This window comes from Pithys albifrons, chromosome Z, assembly GCF_047495875.1.
Source record: "Pithys albifrons albifrons isolate INPA30051 chromosome Z, PitAlb_v1, whole genome shotgun sequence".
NCBI classification, from domain to species: Eukaryota; Metazoa; Chordata; class Aves; order Passeriformes; family Thamnophilidae; genus Pithys; species Pithys albifrons.
The window spans coordinates 59,555,429-59,578,385 of NC_092497.1; the positions used below are offsets into that span (position 1 = coordinate 59,555,429).

The 22,957-nt window shown below is 41.5% G+C and overlaps 1 protein-coding gene across 3 annotated transcripts in view; it reads right to left on the reverse strand.

Annotated features, from left to right (window-relative positions):
• FBXL17 (F-box and leucine rich repeat protein 17) overlaps positions 1 to 22,957 on the reverse strand; it is a 294,482-nt gene that overhangs the window by 268,305 nt on the left and 3,220 nt on the right. For all 3 annotated transcript variants that reach the window (XM_071580976.1, XM_071580978.1, XM_071580977.1), the window contains exons 2-4: positions 11,317 to 11,439; positions 5,915 to 6,172; positions 5,040 to 5,171 (exon numbers count right to left, since the gene is read on the reverse strand). In XM_071580976.1, coding sequence (XP_071437077.1) covers positions 5,040 to 5,171; positions 5,915 to 6,172; positions 11,317 to 11,439 — 513 coding nt within the window. The remainder of the gene's footprint in view (positions 1 to 5,039; positions 5,172 to 5,914; positions 6,173 to 11,316; positions 11,440 to 22,957) is intronic.

The following is a 22,957-nucleotide window of genomic DNA, read 5'->3' on the forward strand; positions in this document are numbered from 1 at the left end:
CACCCACAGCAGCGAGGCTGGAACCAGGTGATGATGAAGGTCCCTTCCAACCCAAACCATGATTCTACAACCATCCTGAATATGGATACTTATGTATAGCAAGCAATTAGTTATTGAGAGACACCAACTATTCGGCATAAGCAAATTCCAAGTAGAACAAGTTACACAGAGTTAGAATGCTGTGTGATTTAGGATGTTGCTTGCTTAGCATCAGTAGCTGGAATTGCTGAAGCCTTAGGCCAGCAGCTGCAAACTTAGACCTAGATATGCTTTCAGTTGGAATAATTATTTGCTTAGTCATCCTCCTAGCAACTGGTACAATGCTGTGTTTTATGAAGCTTTAGTATGAGAAGAATATTGATAACACACTGACGTTTTGGTTGTTGCCAGGCAAGCAATGCTTATTATCCTAAGTCTGGTGGGTTTCTGGCTTTCCATGCTCTGCAGTGAGCAGGTACACCAGAAAATCAGAAATAAGGAGGCTTCACCTGTCAGCAGAAGCAGCAAGTCAGCAAGACAAGAAATCATGCTGCTCTACCATTCCACTGAATTACTTGTTTTTATAAATCCAATATCTGAGACTTTGCTGCAGAAAACCTGGTCATGCCCAAAGAAGGAGGAAGTGCCTCTGTCTACAAGGAAAACCAGCAGCAGGGTCCTGCTGAACATGAGGTGTTTAATTATAAAAATTATAATTGAAGGGGGAAGTCTGGAACAACTACTTATCTTTCCAAAATCTCAAATAATGAAATAAACAGGCTACAAAGTATTTTGGGAATGCATGCACAAAGAAGCATGGGAAAACAATTCCCTTTCTGAAATTCCTCCAAGTAGAATAGTTTTAAGTAACTGTATGTAAAAAGTGAAATAGCATATGGTGTATGTTTTGTGAAACGGAAGAAGAACAGGGAAATTACAATCTTTTGGAATATTTTTCAAAACAAATTCTTTCACTTGTTACCAGTGAAACAAAGTTATGTCTATACATTCTAAGCTTCTGATAATATGCAGTTTATATGCCTCATAATGTTGACTTTTGTCCTGAAACAATTTGCCTGGACTGAACTCAAAGCCAAGTTTTCTCTCCTCTCCTCTCATGTCTGCCCTGTGTCATGCTCAAGGTACAGCACTGAAGTAACTGTTTTGTAGATGACATGTATGAAGCAGAAAGAGAAATGCTTCCCAAAGTGAAAAATAGGAGAGAAGGGAACCTCAGTATAACACAAATATAAATAAATCAGGCTACACAATGCTGATTATTCAGAAAACATGAAAATTGAGTTTCTTTTTTCTATACATTTTACATTAGGTTTACTACAGTTAAAGCATAAGTTAAGTGTTTAATTATGTGACAAAACTGAAATGTTTTCTTTAGTCTATCTTAATTCTTTTTTAATGAAACTAAAAAAGTGCATTATTCACATATCTCGACTTCTATCAGACGCAGCATCACAGTTAATATGAATTTCGACTATTTCATCTACTGCAAATATGGGTAGAACACTCATCTTTTAAAAAAATCATTAAATTAACCATCTGTAAAATATTTACTAAAAAAGTGTTAGGACACATCAAACATTTTTACCAATTGGGCCAATATTTGACAATCTTGAAATGTTCTCCACTCACGGCAGGGCACTGTTTCGGACAGAGTCAAAAGACTAACAAAGAACCAGAAACATGGTCAAGTTAGAACATAACTGCTTTAATGAAAGTATCTGGGAGTCATCAGACAAGCAATTTGTCTTTGGGGATGTATTTCACAAGATCACTTTATATGATAGGAAAAAATTCTGCCAGTGTTATACCTATAGTAGGTTAGTTGCAGCACCATTTCCCAGCCACCCTTGAAACAGCTTGAAAAAGAGGAAAGAGAGTAAGGGAGGTAAGTGTAGAGGTCATTCTCTTCCAGTAGCTATAACTCTACCTCCCTTTGTCTTTAGAAGCTCTTTCTCATCATTCACATCCAATTCACCATGAAAAAAACACAGACACTGGGTGGAAAAGGAACAAATTTGTGACTTCTACCTGTTAAGTTTCAGCAGCCACTGTATTATAATTTTAGCCATTAAGTCACTCAATAAAGGAAAGATAATTAGTAAGAAAATAGTGTACAAAATCAAACTACTTAAGTGGAGAAGGTTTTCCTCCAGCTCTAAAATGAGCTCCAAAATCTAGATCAACTATATTAATAACAAGGAAATGAGAATTTACAGACAGCTTGTACAAAATTGCTTCTGGAAATAATCCTTGCCTTTGGGTGCACCACAGTCACAAACTTGCTCTGCATCTCTCTATGATGAAATCACAAAACCTTTAAAACCTTTTACAAAATTCCACTTTTCCAAGAAAGGCTACACTGAGAAGTGTTGATTTTCCTTGACAAATCAGGTTAAGTACACCCCACTCGATGCCTCAGTGAGAGCACTACATGTTAGTGTGGAGCAGTTCTCTGATCTTGCAGCTCAAGGTATGTGCTCTCTCTCTGGGGTGGAGGGACAAAAAAACCCCAGCTGGTACAAAGGTAACAATGAAATTAACCCATTCATCTTCCACCAGTTTCGTTCACATTAATCATTCACGTGATGAAAACACAGAAGTTACGGCATTCCATACCAGGCACAACCATAAAATAGAAGTCCAACTAAACTCAACCATGATGCAAAGAGATTTTCTAGTTTTGTCTGTGCAAAGTTATAATCTGTTCTGCTGAATTTCTGTGGGATTATTTGATTGTATCAGAGTGCTCAGAGACAGATGAGGATAGACAACTCAAGACCACTGGCATAGATTAAGTTTCACAATACTTGAAAGTCCTGCAATGTGATAATTTTCTCACTAGGTTCCCAAATTGGCCACTATGCTTCAAGAAAAAGGCTCAGCATAGACTTATTCTTTAATTCAAAGCACAGAGGAAAAATAAACATATTTTCAAGAGATAAAAATCCTAAGCAGTTATGCAAACAACAACAACAACAACCTTTTGTTAAGTTAGCCTTGCTACATTAATAACTTTTTCCTCCCACATCCTTTGTGCCATTTATTATTTGCAGCTTTTACTTATTACCACGACATAATCAGCACTTCAAAGACAGGAAAGGGTCTATTTTTCTGTGAAATGCCTAGTATATTCAACAATCAGAACATAAATTCTGCTTTCTCTGTTTCTGCTCAGCAGTCTGATAATGGAGTTACTTAGCAACAGATGAAGCAACTGAACTGTGCTGCCTGATCCACACACATTTCCCTGCAAAGTAACACTCACAAAGGCATTATTTAGCTGCTGGTTGCCTCTGCGTAGATGTATTTTTGAAGTGTAAAATCCATTAGTGTGAGACGAGCCTACATGAAAACTCAACCAGCGTGCACTGTCTGTAATGCACTACACATTGTGAAATTAACAGAAATTGCCTGTGAGAGTCACGTGGGTTTGAGCAGTTCTGAAAAGGGAATAAACAGGAAAATACAAAACACAGACTCTATTTACAGGATTTATATGGAAGCTACAGCAGTTCCTTAAAAGGGTGGGGAAAGAGGCTCCTTTCCGCAGCATCCTGACAATGCCTGAACTTCAAACACACAAAACAAGCCCTCGTATGTCAAGAACACTTTTCTTGCCACAGAATATTTTGATTTGAGAGAATGAATACTTACTTATTTTGAAAACACACAGGCATACACATATTTCCCATTCTTCACCAGAAGAGAGGGAATACTAACAGTAGGGTGTGTTCACAAGGCAGTCCTAAACACAAAAGTAACTCACAGGATTCAATAAACCATTTGCCAGCCATTACTCCTTTTTAAAGTAACTCCATGGCATTAAACAGTTACTAATACTCTTTATTTATTTTAGAATGTGAAAACTTTTACTTTGCAACTGCATGAGAACTTCTTACAAGTTCTTTTGGTTCATCATAGAAAATTACACTTTCAGCTAGACTTGAAAGTCTCTTGCCGCTGGCAAGGGGAAAGCACCGCAGTTTCTGCAGCTTTGTCATCCACTGGCATTGCTCAAGTGTTATTTTATTCTAAAGATTCAACACCTTGGAGTTCATAACAGCTTCACAACTTATTTTGTGTTTACACATCAAGATTCATGGAGCTTAATTGGGACTTTACAAAGCTAACCACTGAGATCTCATTTTTGGTCATTATCTCCTTGTTTTCAATTTTCCACAATTCTGATGAAAACCAGTCATTGGCTGCCATTTTTTTTAAAATACAAACCATTCTCAAATCAACCAGCTTAGGCATTAATTTCTCTTCATCTATTTGAAGCCAAGTATCAAATGATTCTTGAATACAAGGTACGCTGTTTTCTTACTAACACAATTTATTTGTTCCAGCTGAACAGTTTTCAAACAAAGGTTATAACCATTACATTAGCTGATAGTTAAAAATCCAAATGCAAGGAAGTTTGCCTACTTACTTGTAAGAAAAAAATTAAAAGTTAATTGAAAATAACTCAATGAAGTCAGTGTTCTACTACACCACTTAGTAGCTACTGTTTTTCCACATTAGAAACCACCACTTCAGAGGCTCTTAAAACTAGGACACAAGACAGTTTTATTATTCCTCAACTTCCTTCTACTAGGACAGGTACACTGCTCTACTGTATCTTGGTAAGAAAGTGACATATTTCAGGAAAATATTATCAGAGGGTATTACTTGTAATAATCAGCCTAGAAACATCTTTAGGTAAGTTTGCCCTTTTTTACTCTACTTGTAGAAACAAAACAAACATCCCATATGAACTAAGCATTTTTCCCCACAAATCCAGCATCTTCCAAACAATTACTCCTGGAATGTCATGTTGAAAACCACAGTTAATACTGTTTAGCTTAACTTGTACTTTGAGTCACCTTCCGAGCCATCTCTGCAGAATCGCAATTTTCACAGCTAGGGAACGTTTTTAAGCAATTCATTGGCAAGAAGCAGCTGTTCAGAAGAAAATTGTAAACAGATAAAAAGCAAGAGAAAGCTTTGACAATGAAAATGCCTTGGGAAGAAAAAAGAACATCATGATATGTACTTACTAATTTGTTTTCTTGCATGTATATTCTTTGCAACTTCAGACAGCCTTTAGCTATGATGATCATTCCTTCATCTGAGATCTTGTAACATTGCCCAAAATGTATGTCTTTCAGTTCTCTGCATTTTGAACCCAGCTGCAATTAATGAAAACAAAGAAAAAAAACAAAAACAACAGGATTGGACTGAACCGAAGAGCCGCAAGTTAAGATTTCTTTCTACTTCTCCACCTCTCATTAAAAATTGTCTTCCTGCACAGGTTTTTTAGCTACCATATGCAAACAAGAAAGATTATAATTATCTACATGACAAAATGAATCTGCTAACTACAGTCAACAAAAGGGAGCTAAGAGCAGCACATAAGAACTAAGTTTTTTATTGCGTATATAAATAACCTAACAATGCCTTTATGCTTGACAATTAACAGCATATTTGATTTCTCCTAACTCCTTTACAGCTCCCTTAACACTCAGAGGGAGTTGATGGAACCTTCCTGGACACCCAGCAAATAAAGATCTGTCACCTCTGGCCTTCATGATGCAAAAAGGAGGTACTTAAACACAGGTTCCAAACAGCAACCATGCTCAGGAAAATTCAGTCAGACAGAGGTGAAGTATAGGATGTCTGCAGATTTAACTATAAAAGGGGTCATTTAATCCAAAGGTATTAAAGAGGGGGGGGGGAAAAACAGTATGTAAAGTCTTTACAGAACAGCATTTACTGGACTAAAGTCTTCATTAACTAATTTTTTAAATGGAAGACTTTTTTCTGATTTTTATTAAATCTTGAGAGCTACCTTTTTCACATACCTTTTTGCACTTAGTAAGAAGTTGAAATATACTAAGGTAACAGAAAAAAAAACTGTGAAATGGATGGTTACCTGCTTCAGGCCTTCATCAGTTAGTCTGTCTTGATTGCCCACATGCACTTTCTGAAGAAGAGGACACTGAGAGGCAACTGCAATAATAGAGGTGTCAGACAGCTGCTTACACCTGTAGGCAGTATACCTCAGGAGCCCAGGGCATTTAATTGCTAATATGCACACTCCTGTATCAGATACATTGCGACAATCAGAAATATTTATTTCAGTAATATTCTGGCTTCTTGATGCTATTTTTTCCAACAGCTCATCAGTGACCTGCAAAGGAAAAAAACAAATACTCAAATACAACTTTTTCCATTAAAATCTTTAATTTCACTAGGATAAAAATTACTACCTGTAAGATGCATTTCTATGAGCTATTGGGAGAGTAGAAACACACCTTTACAAGTACTACCTACAGGTTAATATTTTACTCTAATAATTTGTTTGGGATGTGGTGATAGTTTCAGCTTGGCCTCAAATTAGCAGGCTCAGAGAGTCTACGTAGATCAGAAGAGACAGGGATCACCTGACTGGGTAACCAAAGAAATATTTCATACCAGATGATGCAAATCTGAGATATGAACACAGGAGTGGGAGGTGCTCACTCAGTTCCATCATGGCTGAAGTAGAGGCAGGACCCGCAGCTGCTGCCCTGCTGTCTGGGCCCGGCTGCTGCTGCTGCCACTACTTGCATTTTGTTTGAGTTTCAGGGAAGCAGAAACATTTTGTTGTTATATTTTCTGTTTCTTGCAGGGTATCTTTTAGGGTGCTTATGGATCTGGAGTGATGGAATCTGTTTTCCGTGGGCAGTAGAAAATTGTTGCTATATCTAACTTGTGTAAGTGTGTGCTATATTGTAGTTTTCTCTTTTTTGTATAAATATATATAGTAAGTTTAAGTTTAAACCTCGTTTGAAGGTTTTTTCCCTTTCTCCCTTTTCTCAGTGGGGGGGAAACACTGAGTCTGTGTAGGGCAATTGGCATTTTGCCAGCTCAACCCAAGACAGATGTTTTCAGTGGAAGGACAACTGGGAGAAAGCCAATTGTGACAAAGACTATTTAAATTGTGGCTAGATGGTTTCATGATAAAGCTGCTGCAGGGATAGAGGCAATGGCTATACAAATACAAAAACATGGGCAGCCTCAGGAATTTATGTCACCACAAAAAGAACCACAAACAGCTGCCTAGTGTGCGAGAACTCAAGTATCAAACTGAGCTCAAGAGTTGGGAGGGCAACCATGGACCTACTTCCCTTCTCAGCAATTGCAAATAGACCGTGTGTGATATCCAGGTATTAGGAAGATGAATGACTTGTTGGTAGAACTGCCTTATTAAGGTTTAGGGCTTGATGTGCTCCAATGACCTCAGCTCCTGGGGGAGATAAACAAAGCTTGGGGAGATGATGTACTACTTGCAGTGGACAGAAAGAATGCAGAATTTACAGTCCGCAAAGACATTTGGCTGAACTCCCAAGATAAGGAAGAAACTAACAAACGCAACTCAGCTGAAATCAGGTCCAACTGGGTAAAAGATAATTCTGGTAGGGGCAGATGGCAACCACCACAGACCACCAACCAAAGAAATCCAGCAACCCAAATAAAGAACGACTGAGCATGTGGACTAATTAGGATAAGAAGCAAGGCACTCACTTAACCAGCAGAAGATAGAATACTTATTAAGGAACTAGGCAGCTTGTAGACAATGAGCATTACTGCCTTAACTTACGAAAATATAAATAATGAAAAGTTTTGATGGTTCTAGTGCTGGCTTTGTGGATTGGCCACCCAGCCCTGCTTTCTGTGAAGAACTGTAAACAAATAAATATCTCAGCTCTGTGTGGGAATCAGCCTCTTGTGCCCCATGTGAAAAGAATCTGTTTTGGGCTAACAGTTTTGGTGACTCAGATGGGATGCAAACCCACAATCCCCCTATGACTGGGCAGGAACATTTGCTAGTGATAGTAGACCAGCTATCAGCCTTTCCAACATGAAGCAAATATACCCAGATACAGGTTTACTGAGTCAACTGAATCAGAGAGAGGTGCTGATTTCACAGAGAATTTAACAGATTAGCTGTGTAAGTCTCTGGTGACAGAGAAGCTCTTTAGGAGGCACTTAGCTATACCAGCAACTTACATGCCAGCTAAGAGCAGCCTGTTGGATGGAGAGGAATGGTTGGCTCAGTCTGTTAACAAGGAGTGAATAGTCAGCTAGTTGATCGGTAACTGACATTTGAGAATCCTTTGTGATTTCATATCAATAATCATTTCTGCCGTGTGGGAATCTCACTAGCCTTAATTCTGTTTGTTCCTAGTTATGTGGAAGGGCAGTGGTTAAATACTTCGAAAAGTTTTCCCTTGTAGTGTATTAGCAGGTGTGCTTAATTAAAACACAGGGAAGGCTGCTGAGGAATACATTTAGTGCAGGTAACTCTGTGTGCAGCTGCAGTTCCAGCTGCAGCCCCAGGCAAGAGGCCCTGCACTGGCACCGACCTTTGCATGACAAAGGGCATGGGGACCTGTGGCCCAGGCAGGTGAGGGACACTCAGAGACACAGCAGGAACCAGGGACTCACTAAGACTCCAGACCTGTCCCTGTATAGACTGTGAGGATATAAAAGCCAGGGGTCCCTGTGTTCAGGGTCCCCCCTCAGAGGCACCAACTCGAGCTGTTATTCGGATTGCACAATGATAAAACTATTTTAAGGACCCAGAAGTCTCAGACTTTGCTATGGGAAGCCTAGGGCGGAGTCGGTGAGGAAAGTTGGTCTGACTGTGTGAGTGTGGGGTGTGTGGGAAGTTCAGCCGGACATCCATCGGCTCCCTGGAACCGTCACTGCAAAGCTGGTGCAGGTCCCAGCTCAGGTGGCTCGAGTGTAACTTCCAGAGTGGCTCCTGAATGGTTGGACAGAGAAGTTTCCTCAACACTTTTGCAGAAACATGATTGTATCGACTTCGTACCTCTACATACTGCAGTCAGCTAACATGACAACAGTCTGTCTTGGGTTTTGTTTTGGTTTTTTAGCTCCCAAGCTGCTTCTCTTTTTTCCTCCACTCCTCAAAGCAGGAGGGAAAAAAAGGGAAAAAAAACTTGAAAGAAACTGAATTAAGTCAGGGTATATATGTATTTTTTCAATGCTTACAATTATATAGACACAATCTGCACTTAACATAGGAAAATTTCCAGGGAAAAAGGAAAGCGGATGAGGGGAAACAGGAACAACAAAGGGACAAAACAATACAAATAGGTACTACTAGACACCCCCACGCACCCCCCAAGCAAACCAGTACAATACAATCTTACCAACAACTCTCAGAAGAAGGCTAGCTCTTTTTCATGCTCTTTCTCTCTTTCTTACAGTCTCTCTCTAATTTCTTGTGTGGCTCCGATAAAGGACTGAAAGCAGTAAAGCTCCCTGCTCCTGAACTTTTGCTGGAAGCAGAAAGACCAGCTGCTTATTCCTTCTCTGCTATCTTCTCCTTGTCATGTGGGAGGGGAAAAAACCCAGGTGGGGAATACCCAGGAGATGAGCCTTTCCCTAGTTACACTTGGTTACTAGGGAAGGCCTGGATTAAAACTATTACACAGTCTTAAAAGAAGACAATTCTACAAAGCTCTTGAGAAACACAAGATATCCTTTTGCTCAAGCAAAACAAACAAAAACTAAGCAGGTAAGACACAACACATAGAACTCCCTCACTTTAAAAGTTTAGTTTCAGCAAACCTGACATGACAAATTCTGTCGAACCATTCAGAAATACTAATCCACCACTTGGTACAGGTGAGATTTAGCTTTAACCCTAAAGAGAGCAAGAGAGCAACACAAATCCCTTTTGGTTTAGTCTTGTACAGTTGAGGAACAGTCTTTGCTGCATTCAATCTGTTTTACATTTGTAGCAAGTCTAATCTTTTTCTTGCTATTTAAATCAGGCAGCTGTTTTCTAGAAAACAACTGTGCTGGTTTTGCCTGGGGTATAGTTAATTTTCTTCACATTGGCTAGTGTAGAGCTGTGTTTTGGATCTGTGCTGGTTTTGTGACTGCTGAGCAGGGCTTACACAGAGCCAAGGCCTTTTCTGTTTCCACACTGCCATGCTGGAAAGGAGGCTGGGGGTGCATGGGAGGCTGGGAGGACACACAGCCTGGACAGGTCACCCCAACTGGCCAAAGGGATATTCCAGACCATGTGGCATCATGCTCAGTGTATAAAGTGGAGGAAAAGGAGGAATGGGGGGTCATTTGCAGTGATGGTGTTTGGCTTCCCAAGTCACAGTCACATGAGTCAGAGCCCTGCTCTCCTGGAGGATGCTGAACACCTGCCCGCCCATGGAAAACATGGAATTAATTATTTTGTTTTGCTTGTGTGTGTGGCTTATCCATTCCCTATTAAACTGCCTCTATCTCAGTTCATGACTTCTCTAGTTTTTACCCTTCTGATTCTCTCCCCAGTCCCCCTGCTGGGAGGGGGAGAGAGTGGCTGCTGGCTGGGGTGAAGCCACAACAACAACAAAGTACCAAAATGAAAAAAAAAATTCAAGCAAAAACCACAAACAACACCTGATCAAAGACACACACACAAAAAAACCCCACAACAAAACAGCAATAATAAAAAACGTCCAAAATCACCAAACCCTCCCCACACTTCTCCATGAAGTAGAACATTTGTGCTTAATATGTTTAAGAACTGGAAAGTTCTTACATGAAAGAATAAAAACCTGAACAATGTCACAACTGATAAACTTTAGTGAAACCCTTCACTGAACATACCTAATAGACAAAACCATTAAAAATCTTTGTAGTAGAAAGAAGGCTACAGCTAAAAAACAGACCTCTGGTCTGAGGGTGCTTTGGAGTCACCCAAGGGGGAGAAAAATAACAACTAAAAAAACCCCAACCAGACGATATGCTACATAAATTTTCCATAGTAGCTTGGAAATCTGTTAACTAGTAACCCTAGAAGCAAGAGAACTTGCATAGATTCTCATGAATTGGTGATCTGAAAGTAATACTCCTTATGTATTCTATATTCCAGCATAGATGCATTCTTATTGTTCTTTCCTCAAACGGGACCCTGAATTGTTATTCCCTTTTTTTTCTCTAAAGTAGTTGTTTATACACCCCTGCAAGTAACTAATTAATGTGCAACCTAAAGAGGGTGATACAGACCTGAGGTGGGTAACCCACAACCCGTTTCCAGTATCACTTGTCCTCACACCATCTAACAATGGATCTCAGTCAAAACACACCCTATTTAAAGAGCTATCAAGGGTCCAGACAATTTTAGGTTACAGTACAAAAATCCCTGAAAGCACAGTATCACCAATTTCTGTGTTTCTTTTGTTTACCCTCAGTCCAAAGCACAATTTCCAAGCACAAATTCCGAGTCACCAAAACAGTTTCTCCACAATGACACTTTCATACCTGCTGGCGACTACTGAGATCCAGTTTCTTCCAAAACTGAAAATCTAAGCAGAGGTCACGCCAATATTTACAGACTAATGACACCGAAAGGCAACGCTCATTCAAAGATAGGTTGGAAAATATCTGTAAAGAAAGAAAAAAAAGTATTTGTCAGATACAATCATATTTGAGAGAGAAGTATTTTATTACTAATTCATCTTGCAATAGGCAGAAAAGTATTAGAATACACTATAGATCTAGAACTTGCCCTCAACTTGATCAGTCAGGGACAACAGAAAAAACCCTTATATCCCACAAGAACTGACAATATTAGCAAGTCACTCAGCACAATCAACAACAGAATGTACCCTAATTACACCCTCATTTCCTAGACCAAGTTTCAGATGTGTTTCTGAGATGGCATACCTGAAGAATTACAAAACTAAGTATTAGCTTAATGATATTTGCAAGTCATTTAAAAGGTGTTTTTATTCCTGTTCTGAAATAGATGGAAAATATTTCCTTTTAACTGAATTGAAGAGTCATAAAGGTATTAAAACATCAGTCGGATGGGAAGGGAGCATGGGCTGGTAGTGCAGATCAGCAGAGCAAATCAGTGTCATACAAGGGAACTCAAGCACAGAATTAGCATTTTACATTGCAGGTTTTGAGCTCTACAGCAGCCTGCACAAGTTACAGCTTACTCTTTCTCGTAGCAGGCTCATAAATTGCTGTAACATTTATTACATTCGGCCCTTTCACAGAAGTATTGTTGTTTATTAATAAATACAAAAGAAAGGTCTGCCAAGGGTTTCATATGAAGGTACCGTGTCACCACAAATAAACTTATAAACTACGTGTCATCCTATTATGAGAAAAGGCAATAATGGCACTAAGATACCTACACAACACTGCAAAACATGAAAAAGTCCTCCCACTCATCAGATGAGGACATCAAGTACTACATAAAGGCACTATTGCCAATCTCAGGCAATTTCCTCAAGAAAATTTGAAAATACCAGAAAGGGACCACGGGAAAGCACTGAAGTCTAGAGAACATGAAAACACTCCAGGAAACTACTAGTACTGTTTAGCCAGGGAAAAAGGATGGCAAAAGGGAGCGGGGGGGGGGGGGGGGGGGGGGGGAGAAGAAAAGGAAAAAAAAGTAGTTATAAAGCACTGAAATGTAATACCTGGCAACTTACAGATTTTGCATCTTTGGGTGGTCTTTACAACAGACTAGACAACCAAGTGTCAAGAATAACAACTGTAACTGTACCTCTTATTCCAGCAGATGGCTTATCTCAGCAGTTTGAAATATGCATAACCTTTTGATGAAACAGCTGCAGTAAGAGGGGAGCAGGTCAATTCATGAAGTTCTGTAAATGCCTGTGAGATTTATCATTTCCATTTTCCATGTATGAAAAACTCACAACCTTATGCAAGACTCCTCGGTGTTGAAGGTGACCTCAGCACTGTCTAGAACTGCCTGAAGGGAAGTTCTGGCCAGGTGGGGGTTGGTCTCTTCTCCCAGGCACTCAGCAATAGGACAAGGGGGCACAGGCTCAAGCTCTTCCAGGGGAAATTGAAGTTGGGGATGAGAAAAAAATTCTTAGCAGAGAGAGTGCTCAGGCATTGGAATGGGCTGCCCAGAGAGGGCGTGGATTCACCATCCCTGGAGGTTTTTAACCTGAGCTTGGCCGTGGCACTGAGTGCCATGATCTGGTAAAGGGACTGGAGTTGGACCAAGGGTTGGACTGGATGATCTCGGAGGGCTTTTCCAACCCAATCCATTCTATGATTCTATGATGATTCTATGACTGTGTGTGAACCCTGTTTTCCCAGAGGCCTTTGCCAGACCCTCACCAGAGTCAATGGATGCTTCTCATCAGGCAATCAGGTGAGGAGGGGCAGACAAGTACAAATCAAACAACTGGTCCGTCTTTCCTTCCTCCCTGTGGTCCTTTGTCTGTACTGGTGAATGCATGTGCAGAACAAGGAGGTGGCTGTGATCAGCACCCCAAAAATATCATCACCCTCAGTTAAGAAGAAAGCAAGCACTAAATAGCAAGCAGTAATTTGTCATCTGACATTCCTGCTGCAAAAGTGTAACTAAACGTTAGAAAAGGTGACAGTCTGACAGTGTTGAGCAATTTCATTAAAAGAGTAGGAAACTTGAATTCCTGCTACCAGCATGGAACAGAAGACTGAGTCTTTCACCAGTTACAAAAACCTTGGAAGAGAACAATGCAAAATGATCCACATCACGGACATTCCACTGACTCCAGTTAGTACTACAAAGGATACCAAGGTTGGCATTATAAAATACTTAAACCAACCTTTACTCAAGTGGGAAATAAATATGCTTATTTATGAAAATACTGCCTTTACTTTGAGGTACAAAAGCCTGCAGTTCTGAACAACACAGCAAACACAGGACAGGCAGGACTGTTGCTAATTCAGGTGCCAGTGTGAAAATGAAAGCCATAAATAATTTTTGTATTTTACTTTGCTTGTATTTGGTTTGCATGGCAAGGTTTTGGTAGCAGAGGGCACTACAGGTGTGGCTTCAGTGAGAACTGCCAGAAGCTTCCCCTTTTTCCAGCAGAGCCAATGCCAGGCGGCTTCAAGCCAGATCAATCCATTGCTGGCCAAGGCTGAGCCCATCAGTGATGGTGGCAACACCTCTGCACAATGTTTCAGGAGGGGAAAAATAGTCACTGGGCAGAACCAAGTTGCAACCAGAGACAAAGTAACAATATGCAATGAGGCAGAAACAATGTACGATGAACTGACCATAACCCCTGTTCTGGTCCCTCCTGAACTGGTGTGGGAAGTCGGCAGAGAATTGTGAAAAAAGTTAAGCTCAGGAGGGAGGGAGAAGAGGAAGGAAGATGTTAGTTTTACTTCTTATTACCCTACTCTCTGTCCTTATCTCAGTTCATGATCCTTCTGTCACATTTTCTGTCACCAGTCCTGTTAAGGAGCGGAGTGACAGAGAGGCTTTGGTGGCACCTCGGCCCAGCCAGGATCAACCCACCACACTGCCATCCCACCAAAAACTGAAAGCCCTCACAAATCGGGGATGTTCTGCTACTGTATCACTACTGCTGTTTCATGCAGGAGTGATGAAGAAACAAAAAACAAAGAAGTTTTACTCAGTACTTGACAGAAACAGTACATCTCCATAGACAACATTCTGAAAGAAATTTATCTGAAAGCGTTTGCAGTCATGTTTTAGTCATGCCATATTCAACTCCAGCAGCAGAGACAATTGCAGAGTGCAGAGGTGCTGCAAACTGTGTTCTTAGAAATAATCATCAGAGTGAAGCCACCAGGAGAAGCAGTGACAAGTCATTTCAGGAGTTCAGCATGAACAGGAGTAGTCACGTAAGTTACACAAGTGATATGTGTTCAGAGACAAGGACTTGTCACTTTTATTGTCTGTAGTAGCTGTAAGTTCCAGTCATAAAAGGATGCGGAATAATGTCATGTAAAACATCAACTTCTCTTCAGAGTGTGCACTTGTTAAAAGAAGATGTATTGAATTACACTAAACGGAATTCAGCAGCAAAGACTATACATATTCCAGGTAGTGACACTTTACCCTTACATTAAGGGATTAACTTAGCTACTGGTTAAAATACTACATTAATGCATAAAATGCTTCAACTCACCTTGATAACCTTCACTATCCTTTAATTCAGTTTTATTCTCTAGATATAAACTGATACTGTAGCAGCTTAGTTGTCCTAACTTAAATTTTCTGATCTCCAAGGATGTATAAATACAGCTGAAAGCTGAACCACTCTTACCCCTAAGCCTGTTCATGCAATTCCTGCTTACGACAGAAAACATTCTGAGGGCCACGGTTCTACTAGTTAGAACATTTAATTCCTGATAATTTTACTCAAACATGTACACTTTCATATCCACTACTCAATTTGATTCCTCACAACTCTGTCTAATCCCACTTCCAAGCACCAGAATATCCTTCAGCATCATCAAGGGGGAAAAAAAAGACTTTAACAGCATTTTCTAGAACCACTTTACACTTTTTTTTACCCTGTTGGCAAAAGGCAGGGCTAGAGGAAGCAGAGTTCTGCAAAAGGAGCAAACCCTTGTTCCTCACTCTCTCTCATATCATCCTTTCAGCTCAAATTCCTGAAGATGTCAGTGCCTCCGGCCTCACCCTTTCATGTGATAGTTAAATTAGCAGGTTTCTCTTCCCTTCAATGGATGCAGAAGACTTTCTGAGACTCCAAGCTACATCCCATTTAAGGATCAACACAGATAATGTTCCCACTGATGGCCTGATCATACCTTCCATGTTCTTCAACATCAAGCTCTTGCTTTGCAATAAGCATTCACACAGCCTCGTTGAAGAACACAAATGCCTTCCTTGCCTCAGTCTTTAGCAGCAAGAGCAGCTGCTCGCCAGGTATCCAGCCCTGTGAGCTGGAACACAGAGAGCAGAATGAAGCCCCTCCACAATCCAAGGGGAAATGGTCAGTGACCTCCTGCACCACTTGGACACACACAAGCCTAAGGAACAAATGGGATCCATGGGCCATGAGGGAGCAGATGGAAGTGCTTACCAAGCCAGTTTCAATTACTTACGAGCAGTTCTGGCTAACCAAGGAGGTTCCAGTTGACTGGATGTTGGCAAATGTGATGCCCATCTAGAACAAAGGCTGGGAGGAGGATCCAGGGAACCACAGGCCTGTGAGTCTGACCTTGGTTCTGGAAAAGGGTATGGAGCAGATCATCTTGAGTGTTGTTACGTGGCACAAAGAGGACAAGCAGCCAGCAGGGTTTGTGAAATGCCCATCCTGATCTCCTATGGCAATGTGTCCTGCTTGTTGGAGGAGTAAAAGGCTGGGGATGTTGACTACCTGTAATTCAATAAAGCATTTGACACCATTTCCCACAGAATTCTCTTGGAGACACTGGCAGCTCAAGGTCTGGACAGGTGCACTGTTTGCTGGGTAAAAAACTGGCTGCACATCCAGGTCCAGGAGTGGTGGTGAATGAACTCGCATCCAGCTGGCCACCAGAGAGTGTGGGAGCAGCACTAGGGCAGTTTGGGGCACCTCACTACAAGAAAGACATTGAGTGCTGCAACCACTCCAGAGAAAGGCAGTGGAGCTGATGAAGGGTCTGGGGCACAAGTCTGATGAGGAGGGGCTGAGGGACCTGGGGGTGTTTAGCCTGGGGAAAAGGAAGCTCGTGTGGGACCTTACTGATCTCTCCAACTCCATAAAAGGAGGTTGTACCAAGGTGGGATCCCCCTCTTCTCCCAGAGAATAAGGACAAGACCAGAGAAAATGGCCTCAAGCTGAGGCAGAGAAGGTGTAGTTCAGACATGAGGAAAACTTTCTTCACTGAAACGGTTGCCAAGCACAGGAACATCTTGCCCAGGGAAGTGGTACAGTCACCATCCCTGAAGGTATTTAAAATACATGTCAAAGTGGCACTTGCAGATATAGGTAAGTGGTGGAGCTTGCACTACTGGGCTAATGGTTGGGCTCTATGATCTCAGAGGTCTTTTTCAATCTAAATGGTTCTATATTGGAAAGAAAATACAAAACTGCAACACTCAGGATAGCAATGGCCAACTAACAGACATAGCAAATTTTCAGTCAAATCACATTCAATCTGCTGAACCCTGAACTGACAAAATCATACGATCCCCTTACACAAGAAAAGTCACCTAAGTAAGTTGTTTAAACAACAAAACACAACTAATTTCACAGAATTCTACCTGAGTCAATCCACCACTCTGATTCAGGTGATGGTTCAATTGATTTTAAACCAGCTAAACTAAGTCCTTGCACAACAAAACTGAAACCATCAAAGAAGAATGCCTGACCAAGTTTGGGGGTTTTTTTCAACTTTCTAGAACAAGTTTTATGGAATTAACAACAGAACATTAAAATGCACACTCAAACATTTCATGATGCCTAAGGAACTTAGGACATTCATTTTTGAAAAACTGCCCATTTGTTTCATCAACTGATTGCATGTTTTTTTCAGCAAGTAACTTAAAACTTCATTAGCAAAAATATTTCTAAAGTATCGTTTGATAAAAGGAACATGCTTAGTACATGACATTTTAGCATGAACTGTTACAGACAGTATGTGCTAATTACAGGCACAGAGCAGCTATGATATTGGTGGTGGGTTTATTTTTACTGAAGGCTGCTTCATTCTATTTCACAGCTTTAAAGAATCATACATAGCAGGAAAGGCAGAAAGAACAGATGAATATTTGCCTTGTTTTTAAAGAGATTTCTTCACTTTAACACATAACTACAACAGAACAAGGGAAGTATGAACGATTCTGAGTATACAAAGGATATGTGAACACTGAATACACACACCTCTGAAAGAAGTCTCAGCACACCCATGAAGGGAATCAAGTTAAAAATGCTCTTGTGATTAACAAAAATGTGTCCGCCAGGAAAAGTGATGGTGTGATTTCGTATCATAGCCAGGATTCTTTTGGCAAGTTGTCATTAGTCTGAACAGTTTATTGGTCCCCCAGTTCCAGCTACCTGAATATTTGTGTTGGATTTATTGACTGTACTTAGCTAAGTCTCTTCAGGCAGCTGATCCCAAGGAAAAGTTTTGCAGAGTTAGACTGGAGTCAGATTAGCCAGCTGAATTAACTTGCTCTGCAACTGCAGGATGATCCTACAGAGCACAAGGCCAGCAGCAGGAACAGGCAGGCAAAGGCTGCAAAAGGGACAGACACTGCCCATACCAGCCACAACAAACAGACTGCCTTGGCTGCAAGGCAAAATACAGCCTTAGTTTCTGTCTGTAAGAAATGACAGAGGATGCTGGTACCACAGCTAATGAACGAATGGGTTCTGATGAGCAAGTGGAAAATCTTTACTTTCAATGTCTGACAATGTTTTCATTCCCAGCCATCTAACTGTCCTCACTAAAGGCACCAGTACTGCTTCTGAATCACCCTGCCAGTAAAAAAAACAGAGACACTGTATGACTTCGCAAACGCAGATTTGGGCAGGGCTCTCCCCACGTGCCCTTCCAGCCTGCACAGTGGATGTTTTAGATGAGGCTCAGCGTGCACAGAACTGGCACCACCGTTTCAGTCCTGAGGTCCATCTGCCATGGCCAAGTGAGCTTGGACAGTGACAGGGAAGTCCTCAGGACTGTCACAGCCCCCGGTACTGACCGGGGCTGACCCTGCTGAGCATCCCAGATCTGACGGGATGGGATGGCAGGGAGGGATTGAACTGCCAGGGGACGGTTCCACTGAGACTCAAACTCAGGTCCTTGGGATTCAGAGTCCAGAGTGCTCTCCTTTACACCACGGGACCACCAAACACAGACACTAAACATATCAAAATATGTGAAAGGTCAAACAAAGGTCAAGCAATCTGAACAAAAGAAACAAATAATAGAGAATGAAAGTAGCAGTTACATTTAATTTACTTGGCATTCTACCACTGCACAACTTGTAACCTACTTGTTTTCTTCATGCAATAAATGCACAGTTTTGGGGATGCAGAGCAAGTCAAGCCAACACCTAAACACGATGCCAGGGGAAATTTAAGTTGGAGATCAGAAAAAAATTCTTTGCAGAGAGAATGCTCAAGCATTGGAATGGGCTGCCCAGAGAGGGGGTGGATTCCCCATCCCTGGATGTTTTTAACGTGAGATTGGCCGTGGCACTGAGTGCCATGATCTGGTAAAGGGACTGGAGTTGGACCAAGGGTTAGACTTGATGATCTCGGAGGGCTTTTCCAACCCAATCCATTCTATGATTCTATGATTACGGAAAGTTGTACTGTACGTGAGTATCAAGGTATCCACCCTGTCATCAGGAAAAGCAGAAATTTCATTACAGATTATTTTTCTCCCCCATCACATAGCTCATGCTTAGTGATATTAAAACCTACATGCTCACACAAAAGCACCTTATAACACATACCTCTGGAAAGCAAAATAGTTAATAATCCTGCAATAAATCGTAAACCCCTCATCAGGACATCTTTCAGAACTTTATCATTGAAATAATGTCTGTATACCATCTTCTCTTTCGTCACTAGCCCACTGGCACATCTTTCCTTCACAACTGTGCCCCTCAACTGCATTCCAGAAGCTCAACAACAGCACAGTGAAGCTAAAAGCAATTCACTTCCCTGCTCCAATCACAGGGTGACAACAAGGAAACAAACAACCCAAATGCCCAAAAACACACTAAAATAAAAGCACAACAAGCCTCATTACTGTACTGAGTATTGCTAAAGAAGTACAGAAATAAAAGAACAGTTATTTCCTTGCATTGACCACAAAGGTTCAAAACCCTTTCCAATTCTCTTAGTGTTAGAGCTGAAAAGTAACACTTGACACAAATCCTAGACAGGATAAACTGATGGGAACACCAGCAAAAGCAGCAAATAAAGCCAGTATTACAACAGTGACTCCACGAACTTGTGGATGAAGTGTAATCCAAATGATGCATTTTGGTGCCTCTGCCTCCTGACTAGGCCTGACAAAAACTAATTTAAAAGATCACTATAGCCTTCAGGTGTAAGCTTACCCAAAATAAATGCCAGTATTCAAAAGGCACAAGAGAAAACCAAAGGTCTGGCTCTGGTCTACCAAACCCATTTCATATCACTCAGATAATGCTGAAAGCACTACTAGTAGTACAGTGACAGCAGAAGTGCATTTTGTATTAACATGATCACAAGCAAACATGTTAAGGTATTACAACAACAAAAGAAAACATCTAAGTTATTACAACATGGGAAGAATGAGAAAAGTAAAAAACACTGAATCACAGAATCATAGAATGGATTGGGTTGGAAAAGCCCTCTGAGATCATCAAGTCCAACCCATGGTCCAACTCCAGTCCCTTTACCAGATCATGGCACTCAGTGCCACAGCCAATCTCACCTTAAAAACCTCCAGGGATGGTGAATCCACCCCCTCTCTGGGCAGCCCATTCCAATGCCTGAGCACTCTCTCTGCAAAGAATTTTTTTCTCATCTCCAACTTCAATTTCCCCTGGCAGAGCTTGTGCCTCCTTGTCCTATTGCTGAGTGCCTGGGAGAAGAGACCAACCCCCACCTGGCCAGAACTTCCCTTCAGGGAGTTCTAGACAGTGCTGAGGTGACCTCTGAGCCTCCTCTTCTCCAGGCTAAACACTCCCAGCTCCATCAGCCTCTCCCCACAGCACTTGTGCTCCAGTCCCTTCTCCACCCTCGTTGCTCTTCTCTGGACCCGCTCCAGCCCCTCAATCTCTTTCCTGAACTGAGGGGCCCAGAACTGAACACAACACTCAAGATGTGGCCTCACCAACGCAGAGTACAAGGGAAGGGTCACTGCCCTGGGCCTGCTGGCCACGCTAGTTTTGATCCAGGCCAAGACCCCATTGGCTTTCTTGGCCACCTGGGCACACTGTTGGCTCCTGTTGAGCTTCCTGTCACTCAGTCCCCCCAGGTCCCTTTCTGCCTGGCTGCTCTCCAGCCACTCTGTGCCCAGCCTGGAGCGCTGCAGGGGGTTGGTGTGGCCAAAGGGCAGGACCTGCACTTGGCCTTGTTGAACTTCATCCCACTGGTATCAGCCCATCTCTCAAGTCTATTCACTAAAGATGTAAGAAAATGAGTCCATAGTGCCTCAAATAATAGCTACAATATATTATGAAAACCCTACATTAAATAAAACACACAACACACATTCATCTTCCCTTCACAGTGCAGTAGCCCTAAGCCAAAACTGACAGAGTGCCTGTTACAGGCAGAGCAGCATATGCTTCTGCATTATAAAAATAAGAGCAGCAAACTGAGAAAGAAGACAGCATCTATTCCAGACCCTTCTTGTTTTGAAGCAAGTTCAAGCATACTCTAAACATTCCTCATAAGGACATTCCCCTTGTTATAAAAGGAATTAATAAACAAGAATCCCAACTCCTCGCATAACCTTAGAGACAGGAAAACACCTTTGCCAAAAATTTAATGTTCTCACACTGTGTTATTTTCTCACAGAAAGTATTTCACAGAAATTAAGATTATTTTCTTTCTGTTTGACAAGAGGCAGGAACACAGTTGAACTCTCTAACAGTTTTCTTCTAACTAAAGACTGCATCTTAAGTCTTCTTTCTGAACAAGTGTCCTTCAGTTTGACCAGAACCTTTCAGCTACTAAGGCAGGCCATGTTTTCACAACCTCTGGCTCTTCTCTGATGCCTCTTCCATTTGTTTGTGAGTTTCTAAAGAGATACCAGTGCCCACAGCCTAATGCAGTAGTTGTGCAGAGGCTTTAAAAGCACCAAGCACAGCATAGAATTTCCTGTGTTCTACATGCACAGTTCATGTTAATACAGCTCAAAAGGAAATCTGAAGTGCTTGAATTAACGTTCCCTTCTAAGTTTGTGACTCAATTTGCAGGCCATTTTACACCACTTAAATTTTTTGATTAAATAGCAGCACTGCTAAGAGGTAACAGGTACAACAGGAATTCTTTTTTCTATTTCATTTCTGCTTTCCAGAAATCAGTAACAGTAAACCCACTATAGGCACAGATTTGTGATATACAGCAAAAGTTTTCAAAACTTGTGTAGCACAAGACTGTTATCTTCTCATTGCATGCTTAGAAACAGCTCCTTTTTTTTATTCACACATGTCTAGATTACAGTCAAGTAGACAGACCTGTAATTCTTTAATTCCCCTCAAGTTTTAAAGAGAATTGATTGAAACTACCCTTTAATTAAAGGGCAATCACCCTCTTCTACAGAGATTAAAGATTAAATTTTGCACACTGTATAATGGTTTTTTTCTTCATACACATTTCAGCAGCCAAATGAAAAACAACATTTGTAAGCTTCTTTGATTTGTGGAACTGCAGTTCTTTTATCCCTTCATACTGACCAGGACACCTCTTCCCCAGCCAGGGAAACAGGATCAACTGGCACACTGCACATCAAACTTCCCAATTCAGTAGGGCCCCTCTGATGATCTGCAGGCCACGCTCTGTCTGACAAACCTTTCTACCCAGACCACACCCTTACCTTTGAGAAGCCTGATCACTGCTTACCAAAAACAGCACCTGAGCAGATGAAGTGCGGACTGTTTCTCAGGAGTTCCTGCAGCATTTTTGGGCTTATCTTGAGGCCACGCACACTGACACTGGTGACAGCCACTCCTGTGCTGACACCACTTCATCAGGAGGTGACAAAGGTGGGAATCAACAGAAGGAAACTAAAACACCATCAGGATCTGCCTCCTGAGACTTCTGAGGACGGACTCTCTTGTCCTTCTGTTAACATTTGTGTCTCACTACCTACTGGGAAAAGTTCAGTAAAGATTTGTGCATATTGTCTTCCACGCTCTCACAATAAATGACATCTCTGGAGAATGGATGCCCTACATCTAATCCTACCTGTATCAAAATCCATCACATGAAGGCCTTTGTATGTATTGTATGGCCAGACTTGGGCAGGGCTCTCCCCACGTGCCCTTCCAGCCTGCGCAGTGGATGTTTTAGGTGAGGCTCAGCGTGCACAGAACTGGCCCCACCGTCTCAGTCCTGAGGTCCATCTGCCACGGCTGAGCGAGCTTGCACAGTGACAGGGAAGTCCTTGGGACTGTCCAGCCCCCGGTACTGAGCAGGGCTGACCCTGCTGA